Raw genomic sequence first — 12,612 nt, forward strand, 5'->3', positions numbered from 1 at the left:
CGACTAAAGTTACGGTGAAAGTGACCCTGATGAAGGAAAAGTAGAAGGGCTGAACTTAGAGCTAGTAGAGAAATCTGCTTGTACGGCCAATGCTCAGTGCAAGAAACTGGACAGCAGGTATGTCAGGATTTATCGTAACAAAGTGGCCAACATAGAGAAACTTAAAAACGCGACTGAGTAAAATTGCAGTTGCCAGCCCTCTTGGGACAAAGGAGCTTCTGGTTCAGTCTTGAGCTGAACTGACTTTGACATTCCCAAATAGTTCTTGTGCCACCCTCCCAAGCTATAGTTACTACCACGTGACTAACTTCCCCAGTGTTACCAGTGAGACTTGGGACGTTTCCGCAGACAATCCCACACAAGCAAAGAAAAAGCTCATTGGAGTAGCACATTAATACACTGGTCACAGTGCCACTTCATCAACCATGGCTTACCAGAAGGAATATTAAAAAGTTCATAAAGATGTTTCACAGAATTTAAGCTGCTCAGTTTGTCAGATAAAGAAACAATGGCTTTCATTTTTAAAATAGATCATTTTTATTCTGCTAGTTCCATAAAAACAATGTAAACACAAGTGTTCTGTACATCTTGCTGGTGAATTCACATAATGCTTAGTTCCCTGATCCTTTGACCTCCTCGTCTTCTCCAGTTATTTTCTGTTTGGACCACCGGCCACAGGAGTGGAGTGGGGTTGGGGCTTAGGAGAGAGCAATGTGGCTTTTTGGTATGACTTGTTTTATTGCTTGCCCTCTCAGCACACTCCTGTTACTCCTAACACAAAGTATGAGATTTAAGCCCTTAAACCTGTAGGTTTCATCATCAGCTTTTTCATTTTTTTTTTTTTTTTTTGCATAGGTATTACTAGGGACGTGAATGGGAGACTAGTATAGAAAGTGGTGAGGAGCCGAAGCCAACAAATTGCTTTAAACACAAGATGAAAATGCTCTGTTCTGTCCAAAGAATCATCTAATACTGGTGTGAGGCATCTCACTTAGCTGTGGAGAAGTCCTTGGAATTAGATCTCAGAAAGACAGTTCCGGCTTTAAGACAGTAAAACCTTTTGGCAACGGGCTAATTGCATTACAGGAAAGAAGAGTTCTACTTGAAAGACCTTGCAGGTGGAGAAACTGTCCTACAAAGATTCTTGGAAATGTTAGTGGAGATAACTGACATGGGTAGGTGTGGGCCAACCAGGAACTGTCAACAGCCTGATCTCAGCAAAACCAGGACAGCCAGTTAATAGTTCCTTCAGTTCTCTGATGGTCACAAATGTAATTTTATTTAGCCTTGTGGAAGTTCTGCAACAAATGTAAAGGAATTGGGAGCCAGAAAGATAAATGCAACTCCTTCAACTATGTGACAGGGCAGACTGGTTAATCTGGGTTCCCAGAGTGTGGAGCAAGTGCCCTGCATCAGAGAACGGCCCAGGGGGAACGTGCATGATGCCGAACCCCACAGGACAGAATTACTTCAATCGCCTGCTCCTGACTAGTATAAGGAGGAAGTCCCAGTGTCTCAGTTTGGATCTACGCTTGGATTTCTTTCTTTGTTTTGGAGACAGAGTCTTCCTCTGTCGCCCAGGCTGGAGTGCAGTGCTGTGATGTTGGCTCACTGCAACCTCCACCTCCTGGGTTCAAGCCATTCTGCCTCAGCCTCCCCAGTAGCTAGGACTACAGGCATGTGCCACCATGCCCGACTAACTTTTGTATTTATAGTAGAGATGGGGTTTCACCATGTTGGTCAGGCTGGTCTCGAACTCCTGGCCTCAAGTGACCCGCCTGCCTCGACCTCCCAAAGTGCTGGGATTACAGGCGTAAACCACCGCCTCTATGCTTGAATTTCTACTCTTAGCTAATCTCTCTAACATACATGCCCTTCATTGGGTAAAGCTGGCTCAGTAGACTAAGTACACCTGCCGTGTAATACAAGCCCCTCCCTGGGTTGCATAGTCTCATAGTTGCCTTCCATTTGTGACAAGTGCCACGAATATTCCTTTTTAGGAAGTGATACAAAATGTTTTTTTTTTCTTGAACAGGATTTTTAACTCAATAAGACAGTGTAAACATCATGACAATTCTGGAATGTCTGAAGTTTGAGATAAAGATTGTCTAAGAAAAGCTAAGATTGTCTTAGCTGTTTCTGTGTGGTATCCAAATTCCTCTGGAACATGGGCATCAGGAACCAAGTGATGCCCCTGCTACTGGGCAGAGTTTTCATATTTTACCTAAATAGAGACAAATGATGCCGACCTACTTTAATGAAATTTCAGAAAAACCATCTGGAATCAGCCCCATCATGTCCAGATTGGAAGGTGTTTGGGGATCAATGAAACACACCAGAAATACTCTTCTTCCCCCAAAAACAAATAGAATGAATGTCAAAGTATTGATGCTAATTTAGATTGTGATTACATATTAAGTTTTGCTTCATTAATCGTAGCACTGGCAGCTGTTTTGCAGAACACTGCATATTAAACTGTAGGCAGCTGACAACAAATATCAGCGGAAGGGGATATTTAAAAGCCAGTTAAATTAATCATTGCTTTTTAGGAAACTGAGCCAAGATTAACCCCCTGGAGCTTTTACAGACAGACCCTCGCCAAAATCTCCCACAAGGAACATTTGTAGGCTATTTTGTTTTGAGATGTTAACCCATCTGTGATGTCTTGCTGACATTTTAGATTATATATACAAGCCCTATAATGAATAGCATTCACAAAATTTATGAGGCAAAAAATTAAAATTGTTCAAAAGCCTGATTTTTGCTGGCAAAGTTTATCCATGAGAACATAGCAATTAGCCCCCTACCTCTCCAAAAGAAACCCTATAACCCTAAAACCAGTCCAAATTGTGTAATTTAGAAGAAATAGGTTTTCAGTGTGTACGACTGAAGAGTTCATTAAGGTTTTGCAGCTGGAGGTTTAAAGAATCCCACTTTTCGAAAATATCTGACAATCAAGGGCACAGAGACTAGCGTCATGCTGATTCTCACTGGCGCAAACAGCTTGTGGATTGCATAGGCCACCACAAAGGTACTTGTGCCTGCTGCCATTTTTGACTGTACCAGGGACTCTTTAAATCCGAGTTTCAGCAGGACTGCAGACATGTCCACACCACTAGGGGGGAAGAAGCAAAGAAAACAATTGTTACAGCAAAGGATTAAACGAAGAAATTGGTTTGATTATAAGATTTACAGTATTTTAAAAAATGTAACGAAGTAGCTGAATGAATAAAAGTCTTAGCGTCCAGGTGCAGTGGCTCAGGCCTGTAATCCTAGCACTTTGGGAGGCCGAGATGGGAGGATCACTTGAGCTCAGGAGTTCAAGACCAGTCTGGGCAACATAGCAAGACCCTTGTCTCAACAACAACAAAAAACATAAAATCGGCCTGGCGCAGTGGCTCATGCCTGTAATCCCAGCACTTTGGGTGGCCAGGGGGCGTGGATCATGAGATCAAAAGATTGAGACCATCCTGACCAATATAGTGAAACCCTGGCTATACTAAAAAGACAAAAATCAGCTGGGCTTGGTGGTGTGCAACTGTAGTTCCAGCTACTTGGGAGGCTGAGGCAGGAGAATCACTTGACCCCAGGAGGCAGAGCTTGCAGTGAGCTAAGATAGATAGTGCCACTGCATTCCAGCCTGGCAACAGAGCGAGACTCCGTCTTGGAAAACAACAACAACAACAACAAAACTCCATAAAATCAGCTGGGTGCAGTGGTGCATGCCTGTAGTCTCAGCTACTTGGGAGGCTGAGGTGGGAGGATCACTTGAGTCCAGGGAGGTCAAGACTGCAGTGAGCTATGATCGTGCCACTGCACTCCAGCCTGGGCAGCAGAGTGAGACCCTGTCTTTAAAAAAAAGTCTTAGCAAACATGTTCTTATTCACATAGAATCTTACATGACGGTAAAAAACAAGTATTAATTACTGTCAAAAATCTTACCTTGACACAACCATGTAAAATATGCCCAAGGAGATTAATGAGATTCCAATGTGCAGCGACACGCCGACAGTGCCATACTCTTGAAAAATCTTTTTCAGTTGCTGTGACTTGCTTTGCTTTTTCTCCTCTGTGCAACTGACGCTGCTGCCTGTTGTCTCTGTGGCCTGGCTGGGATCCTGTGTACAAATCAGAGAAGACGTGATGCTTTAGGGTAGGCATGGGCAGTCATTACTGGCTTTTATACACGCATGCAATGTTATACTCTTTCCTGCTGGATGAGAGATCAGTTACCCCTTTCCTTTTTTTTTTGAGATGGAGTCTCGCTCTGTCATCCAGGTTGGAGTGCAGTGGCGCAACTGTGGCTCACTGCAACCTCCGCCTCCCTGGTTCATGGGATTCTTTTGCCTCAGATTCCCAAGTAGCTGGGATTACAGGCGCACACCACCACACCCAGCTAATTTTTTGTATTTTTAGTAGAGCTGGGGTTTCACGGTGTTAGCCAGGTTGGTCTCGATCTCCTGACCTCGTGATCCACCCACCTCAGCCTCCCAAAGTGCTGGGATTACAGGCGTGGATCAGTTACCCCTGTCTTACTCAGTGAGCCGAGTTTGAGCCAACTTAATCACCAAGTGCAATGCAAGCCTGGAACTAGGTATGGCTGGCAGAACGATGGCTCCAAAGATGTCCCAATCCCAGGATCTGTGAATATGTCACCTTACATGGCAGAAGGACTTTGCAGATGTGATTAAGGGTCTTGAGATAGGGAGATGATCCCGGATTACCTGGGCTACATTATTACCAATGTCATCACAAGGGTCCTTATAAGAGAAAAGAGGGAGGCAGGAAACTCAGTGTCGGGGAGGGGGTTGTGAGGACAGAAGCAGAGTGAGAGATCCGAAGATGCGCTGCTACTGGCTTATGGAGGCAAGGGCCATGAGCCAAGGAATGCAAGCGGCTTGAAGCTAGAAAAGGCAGGACATGGGTTCGAGCCTCCAGAAGGACCCAGCTCTGCTGAGACCTTGACTTTAGTGCATTAAGACCCATTTTGGACTGCTGGCCTCCAGAACTGTAAGATAATAAATGTGGATTGTTTTAAGCCACCAGGTGTGTGCTCATCTGTCACAGCAGCAATAGTAACTAAAACACCAGGGCTCACAAGCTTGGGGACAATGATCCTTTATCAAGCATTTTCTCTGAGCCAGGCGGTCCTCCGACACTTTCTCCTTCCATCCTCACGCCAACCTTCAGAGATAGATACTACTGCTTTTCTCACTTTACAAAGGAGCAACATAGGCTTGGTGAGGTGAGATCACCAGCCTGAAGTCACCAAGATTAGAGCCCAGCCCTCCAAGTCCACAGCCTGCACATGTGACAACCATGTTATATGCCACCACAAAAGGACGGTGTGCACAAAATTAATGCAGCAAAAGCGATGGCAGATTTACTCCTACGATCAAGATTTACACCTGACATCTGAAACACACAAAGTGGGGGTGATTCTTGCACAGTACTCTACCAGGACTTGCACAGAACTCATGGATTGCATGGGACATCTGTTAACAGTTATTGAGCACCCACCAAGCCTGGAATGTGTGGGAGACACAAAAATCCCAACACCACCCAGATTAGGGGAGGGAAAAAACCACTTCTCAGTAAGAGAGCACTTTAATCAAAAGACTTCTCTAAGGACAGTCCTGAGGCTGGTCCCGGCAGGTGACGAGCACCTGGCTGTAAGTCAGCTCTTGTTACGGGCTCTGCAGCTGACCCACTTTTACCCTGTTATTTTTAGAGGCATAAGATGTTTTAGAACATTTGAGGAAAACCCTCAGTGTCCTGATGACAGACAGGTCCTTTCCGCTGAGCCAGGCGCTGAGCTTACACTTCAAAGGTGTCACTTCATAAATCCCTCACTGCCTCATGACCTGGGAAACTCTGTCGCTTCTGTTTTGGCAGATGGATGACTGAGGCTCAGAAGGGAGGGACGGCTAACTGGCAGCATGGACTGGTGACTGGGCTGGTGACCACCAGGCCTCAGCCTCTGTGGTACTCAGCAGGCTCCCCTTTCCTGTCCTGCCAGAATGACCATTCTCAAAGGAAGACACTTTTCCAGAACATCCAGGCTCTGGAGGGGAGGAAGGAAGATGTCATCAGCCCCTCTTTCATTGGCCAGCTTATGTGACCTCCCGTTTCCTCGAAGCCTTCTGACTAGCCCTGCCACCCCCGGCCAGGATGGCTGTGGACAGCATCGGTTCTCCCTGATAAACAAGCCCTCACCCTCCTCCAGCTGCTGAGGGAGGCTGCAGAGGGGGGAGCAGCCAGGCGGTGGGGACTGATAGGAGGCCACCTGCAGCCCCTCGCAGGGCCAAACACCCATGCCCTTGACACCTGGCCCCACTCTGTCCATTCACTGGACCGAGTGCAGCTGTCTCTGTGAGGGCCCTTTTCTTTGTGGTCTTTATTGTGGCAAAAGGCCTTTTGGCCAAAAAATAAAAATAAAAAGGCAGCCAGGATTCCAACTATAGAATGAGCAGCATCTACTGCAAGACTGCAGTAGGGGCAAGACATTCGGACACAGGGACAATCTTGGGTTAGCTGGCACCACGGCTGGCTTCTGACATTCTAGAGAACACCCGGTTACTGGACAATTTTCTTCCTTTTGTTTTGGTAAAAACACCCATCTGTAAGCACTGTGAGCCATGCAGTTTTCTTCCTAATCTTTGGGGAGACTAAAGAAGCTAAAATAAAAGAATTTACGAGGGTGTGACTTGCAGGCAATGGAAAATTTTTAGACATTCATTTCTTCGTGAAACATTGCCTTAAGTACCTGGGATGTGTTAGACACTGTACTGAATGCACAGGACGACGTGACACATCTTCTGTCTGGACTCAACGTGCATGCGCATGTGAGTGTGTGTGTGAGTGTGTGTGTGAGAGTGTGTGTGTGAGATGCCCCTTCTGCCTCTCCTCAACATTTTTTAAAGTACAAAAACCTGTAATAGAGAAGGGGTAGGAAGGTTTAAAGAATGAGCCAAGGACCTTGCCAAGTCGATCCCAGTGTTTGGAGTGACACCTGTTTTCTTTCACTTGATAAATCATATTACTAATAAACACCATATTGTGTATATTTTGTACTGGGCACTGTTCTGAGTACTTTGAAACTATTGGCTGAGCGCGGTGGCTCATGCTTGTAATCCTAACACTTTGGGAAGCTGAGGTGTAGGAGGATTGCTTGAGGCCAGGAGTTCAAGACCAACCTGGCCAACATATCTTTTATTACTTTATATTTTTGAGACAGATTCTTGCTCTGTTGCCCAGGCTGGAGTGGAGTGATACGACCTTGGCTCACTGCAACCTCAGCCTCCCAGGTTCAAGCGATTCTCCTGCCTCAGCCTCCCGAGTAGCTGGGACTAGAGGCACATGCCACCATGCCTGGCTAATATGTGGATTTTTAGTAGAGACAGAGTTTCACTATGTTAGCCAGGCTGGTCATGAGCCCCTGAACTCAGGTGATCCACCCGCCTTGGCCTCCCAAAGTGCTGGGATTACAGGAGTGAGCCACCGCGCCCGGCCTTGTCTCTAATTTTAAAAAAAGGAAACATTAATGCATATAATCCTCACAACAACCTTTACTACTGTCAATCCCACTTAACAGAAGAGGATCTGAGAAGCCCAGAGAGGTTGAGTAATTTACCAAGGATCACACAGGGATTACTGTCAGAGCTGGGATCCAAACTCACTGAGTCTGGGTCCAAGGCCTTTGCTCTGAACAACCATGCTGTGTTACTTCTTGTGGATTCATGAGTGTCCCCTCTGTGCCAGGCACTGTTCTAAGTGTAGGGGACAGAGCAATGGAAAAAACTGACAAAACCCCATCCTCAATGAGCTTATGGTCTTATGGGAAGGCAGGGACAATAAACAGAAAAGTAAAATACCAGGGCTGCTACTTGTGACAAGTGCCATAGAGAAACACCAATCACGGGGGAGACAGGGAGTAGGAGGAATGTTGCAAGTTTAAATAAGGCCATGGGGGAAGGTGTCCCTGAAAAGGTGGCACTGGAAGCAGAACTGATGGAGACAAAAGGACACTGGGGCTCTGGGAGAGGAAGTCGTCTCCCTGAGTTCCCCTACCTCCCCGGAAGGGGTAAGTGGCACAGGCAGGCGGGGCTGCTAGGCGGTTTACAGGACATGGAATCACGTTAAGACAAAAAGGCGGGTCTCTTCTGTGGCTTTCCCTACCCCTCTTATAGAGACCCCCTGCCAAGGCAGAGGTGGGTGGGCCTCTTTGGCTCTTAATTAAACACCTGGCAAATTTGGAGATCCCAGCTGGGCAGCGCGCGCCTACCTCCCAACGAGGGTGGCCAGAACAGCCCACAGGGGAGGTGCTGGGCTCTGGCCAAGCTCAGACCCTCCCTGCACGGCTCCCAGGCCCTGCTGGGGACGCATTTTCTCAGGCAGATGAGTTATCTTTTGTCCTAATCTCCTTTGAGTTCTGATCCCACTTGGATTCTGCCAATTTTACCATGGTGCAGAAGAAATGAGGACAGCTCACGGGGGCCTTGTGACCATATATATTTACTGCAATTATAACCATTTCTAACCTTAATTTAGGACACACCAGATGCCAGGTATGAACATATCTCATTTTACATTCATATTCTATGAAGTCTGAATTATTAACATCCCGTTTTACACATGAGGGGACTGAGACAGAGAGAAAGGAATTTGATCAAGGTCACACAAGCGAGTAGAGAGAGGAACCCAGGGAGTCTGCGGTCAACTCTTCGCCACTGTATACACACACGCCGCTCCAGTGCCAGGGCCTGAGCTGGGGACAAGGTCAATGTGGCTGACAGACAAGCAGGACAAGAGGCCATTCCAGATGAGTGCAGAGAAGACCCACAGCCATGGGGTGGAAGGAGGCCCAGTGGAGGCATCCGAGGCCTCACAGGTGGTTAGAGAGGGCTTCCTGGAGGAAGGAACAGCTGGGCTGGGCCCTGAAGAATCACCAGGAGGTGGCACGCTGTGTGCAGAAGGTGTCCCTCTGGAGAGGATTCCCAAGACCTGTGTGCCACCTGTCGGACTGGAGAAGGCAAGGAAGCCGATCTGGGCAGGAGGCCTGGTGAAAGCCTGGGTCCAGTCCCCACCCGCTCCTCACTGAAAAGCTAGGGAATGGTCAGGAGATGCTCGCTGGGCCGGCCGCACTACGCTGAGGCCTGCACCAGCTCGTGGAGTTGTCTTCCAAACTCTTGCTGGGAAGGCGCTATTTTGGGGCCTCTAAAAGGTCAGAAAACAAGCTCAAAAGCCTTCAGGGCTCGGTCTGAGGTCACCTGGTGGTGAATGGAGGGCCCTGTCTGCACCCACGCAAACAAAGAGGCTCTAGGCTGCGAGGCCGGACGCGCTCCGGGCTAGACGCCCGCTCCGCGCGTATGGGTTTGCCATTCCTGGACCGCCAGACTTCATTATTTACTACTATTTTTATTTAAAAAGACCTACTTGGAAGAAAGTGATAGATTTCTTGACAGGAAAGCTGGTATGACTGCTCTGAATGAAAACCAGTTTTCACTTAGCACCCATGGAAGGTGACAGAAATGAAACATAACAAACTGCACTGTGGGTTCCTTGCCCGCGGCTTCCCTGGGGACGCCTGCTCTTCCAGTTAGATCAAAAGGGAGGAGCGGCGAGCGTCGGGAGGTGTTCCAAACACAGCGAGACGCAGCCAGACCCAGCCAGAAGGCCTGGACAACAACCCCGCGGGCAACGTGAGGAAGTTCAGACCAAGTCCAGGCCCATCTGCAACTCAGTCGGCTGCGCCCCAGCCTGGCTGAGGCTCTGCAGACCCGGGGCTCGGCCAAAGACTGAGCGACCTTGCGTAGAGCGCCATACCTTCCCGAGCCGCAGTTTCTCTGGCTGTCAACTAGGAGGAATGCTTCCTTGGCTTGTAGGGATTTGGGGTTTCGGGGACCCTGCAAGAGCTCGGTCTCGGGCAGCTACAAGTGCAAAGGCTGTCCTTGGCGGAGGCGGCCGGCCCCGGGCGCGGCCCTGCGGACGTCTGGGGACCTGGACATCCCCCGGGATCAGGGTCGGGGTGGGGTGCTTACCTGGCGGCCGCGGCAGCCCCCGCGCGCCGTGTGGAGCAGCCGGGCGTCTGGCCTGGGCGGGAGCAGGGCCAGGGCCAGGGGCGGCGGGGCGCAGGGGGCGGTGGCGCCCAGGAGCCAGGTGGCGCGAGGCCGGACCCGGGCGCCCATCCTGCCTGCCGGGACCAGCAACGCCAGCAACCCGGCCATGGCGCGCAGCTAGGCGCGGCCCGGGAGCCGCTGACTGGGGAAGCTGGCTGAGGCCGGGGCGGGTGGGCGGAGCTGACCCAGCGAGGGCCCTCCCCGGCCCCGCCCGTCAGGGGCGCCGCCGCGCGCGCGGTGGGCGGGGCTGAAGAGGCGTGTGCACATTCCCTTGGCTCACCCACTGGCTCCCCTCCTAGGGAGAGGGAGTCCAGGGCTGGTGGGCGGGGCTGAAGGAGCGCGCCCCGCCTCCTCTCCGCTCACCAGGCCCGCCCCTTTGGGGGCGGGTGCAGGTCTTTGCAGGGTCTTGGGCTTTCTAACTGCGGAGCGTAGTTGGCGGGTTTCCTTATTCTGAGGGCACAAAGGTGGGCATAGGGCCGTGGCTTATGAGCTTTCCTCCCTGCAGAAATGCGTGAAACCTGAAAAAGATTATAGATATGTTTACGTGTTAGCTCCAAAGAAGAAAATAAATATGAGAATTGACATTAGTACATGTTTAATAAAAAGTCCTCTAAATGACCCTCATAGATTGTTGGCGTGAATGTAAAGCGAAAGATGGTGTGGCAGTTTCTTAAAAAGTTAGACATACACTAACCATATAACCCAGCAACTCCACTCCTCGGTAGCTTCTCAAGAGAAACAAAGGCTCAACACTCAAAGACTAAAATGTGAAGACACCAACGTTTGTAGAGATCTTATAGATATTAGTCAACAATTAGGGATGTCCATAAACTGGGACACACTGTGGCACAAGCCTTCAATGGAACGCTTTGCAGCAATTAAAAGGAACAGACTACTGATACATGCGTAACATAAATGAATCTCAAAGCTCTTATGCCAACTGAAAAAATCTAGGCACAAAAGTCACTCATTGGAGGATTCCACCTACACGAAGTGCCCAGAATAGGCAAAATCACAGAGACCTAAAACAGATCCGTGGTGGTCTAGGGCTGGGAGTGGGAAATGAGATTGACTGCCAAGGAGCGGGAGGAACGTGTTGCGGGTGAGGGAAGGATCCTAAACCCAGATTGTGGGGATGGTGGCAGCTGTGTAACTAAAATTCGTGGGACAGTACACTTAAAATGGATGAATTTTATGCTATGTAAATTATACTTCAATAAAGATGTTCCGGCTGGGCGGAGTGGCTCATATAATCCAAGCCCGTTGGGAGGCTGAGGTGGGAGGATCACTTGAGCTCAGGAGTTCAAGACCAGCCTGAGCAACATAGAAAAACCCCGTCACTACAAAAATAAAAATAAATTAGCCGGTGTGGTGGCACGCACCTGTAGTCCCAACTACTCGGGAGGCTGACGCATAATTGCTTGAGCCCAGGAGGTCCAGGTTTCAGGGAGTCAAGATTATGCTAATGCACTTCAGCCTGGGCAACAGAGCGAGACCCTGTCTCTCTAGAAAAAGAAAAATAAATAGATTTTACAAAAGATGTAACATTCTGTTAGTCAACTGCAATTCAACTCAACCAAGCTCTTACACAGGCAAAGAAATGATATTAAGTATATGTGCATTTAAAAATGTTTATTACATAAGATGGAGTTATAGCTGTGAAAATAACAGGGTCTGTTGGAGGGAGGTCCTAAAGTGCCCCTGGATGGGAGTCCTTCTGTTTAAGTGCCTGAAAGAAGTTGGGGGAGAGTGCTTACAGGTGCAGATTGTCAGGTTGGCCCTATCAGTCCAGCTGTGTGATTTGGAACTAGTGACTCAGCCTCTCTGAGCCTTGGTCTTTTCATGTGTAAAATGAAGAAGATAATAGTTTTCCCCCATGGGATTGTTGAGATAATTCTTTGACACAGTTCTTGGAAAGGGCTTCGCTTAGTGCCTGGTGCACAGAGAGGGCACACACGTTAGCTGTGATGTTGTAGAAACAGCTTGCCTGAAGCTCCTCTGTCACCCGGTGACAGTGCCACCTCCAGATGGCATCTGATCTCAAGTTCCTCATGGTTCCCATCATTTTCTTTTTCTTTTTAGACTAGCGTCTTGCTCTGTTGCCCAGGCTGGAGTGCAGTCTTGGCTCACTGCAAGCTCTGCCTCCCGGGTTCACGCCAGTCTCCTGCCTCAGCCTCCTGAGTAGCTGGGACTACAGGCGCCCGCCACCACATCTGGCTAATTTTTTGTGTTTTTAGTAGAGACGGGGTTTTACCATGTTAGCCAGGATGGTCTCGATCTCCTGACCTCGTGATCTGCCCTGCCTCAGCCTCCCAAAGTGCCCACGATTTTCTTGTCACCAGGCCTTCTTCATTCATTTAAGTTACCTGCCTGAGTTTAAAGGGCAGTTGAGTTTGTGATTCATGCTCTACACTTATTAGAGAAGAGAAAAAGATAATTTTGTTTTTCCCTTTAAATTTGACAGTAAATATAATACTGTAATTATAGACTTTAG

At 48.6% G+C, this 12,612-nt stretch overlaps 1 protein-coding gene across 1 annotated transcript; it reads right to left on the reverse strand.

The window, feature by feature from the left end:
* Positions 1-513: 513 nt before the first annotated feature.
* On the reverse strand, positions 514-10,317 carry FAM210B (family with sequence similarity 210 member B). The gene is made up of 3 exons (XM_010356695.2): positions 10,041-10,317; positions 3,943-4,118; positions 514-3,115 (listed from the first exon to the last, which is right to left on the reverse strand). The coding sequence occupies exons 1-3, from the start codon at positions 10,224-10,226 to the stop codon at positions 2,899-2,901; spliced, it is 579 nt and encodes a 192-aa protein (XP_010354997.1). The 5' UTR covers positions 10,227-10,317; the 3' UTR covers positions 514-2,898.
* Positions 10,318-12,612: the final 2,295 nt, after the last annotated feature.

This window comes from Rhinopithecus roxellana, chromosome 13, assembly GCF_007565055.1.
Source record: "Rhinopithecus roxellana isolate Shanxi Qingling chromosome 13, ASM756505v1, whole genome shotgun sequence".
In the NCBI taxonomy this organism is placed as follows: Eukaryota; Metazoa; Chordata; class Mammalia; order Primates; family Cercopithecidae; genus Rhinopithecus; species Rhinopithecus roxellana.

Excerpts from the sequence above, each read along its gene's own strand:
- FAM210B (XM_010356695.2), bottom strand. The coding sequence starts at position 10,226 with ATGGCCGGGTTGCTGGCGTTGCTGGTCCCGGCAGGCAGGATGGGCGCC. Across the intron at positions 4,119-10,040 it reads GGGGCTGCCGCGGCCGCCAG|GATCCCAGCCAGGCCACAGA; the intron begins GTAAGCACCCCA and ends ATTTGTACACAG. Across the intron at positions 3,116-3,942 it reads TTTTACATGGTTGTGTCAAG|TGGTGTGGACATGTCTGCAG; the intron begins GTAAGATTTTTG and ends CTTCCCCCCTAG.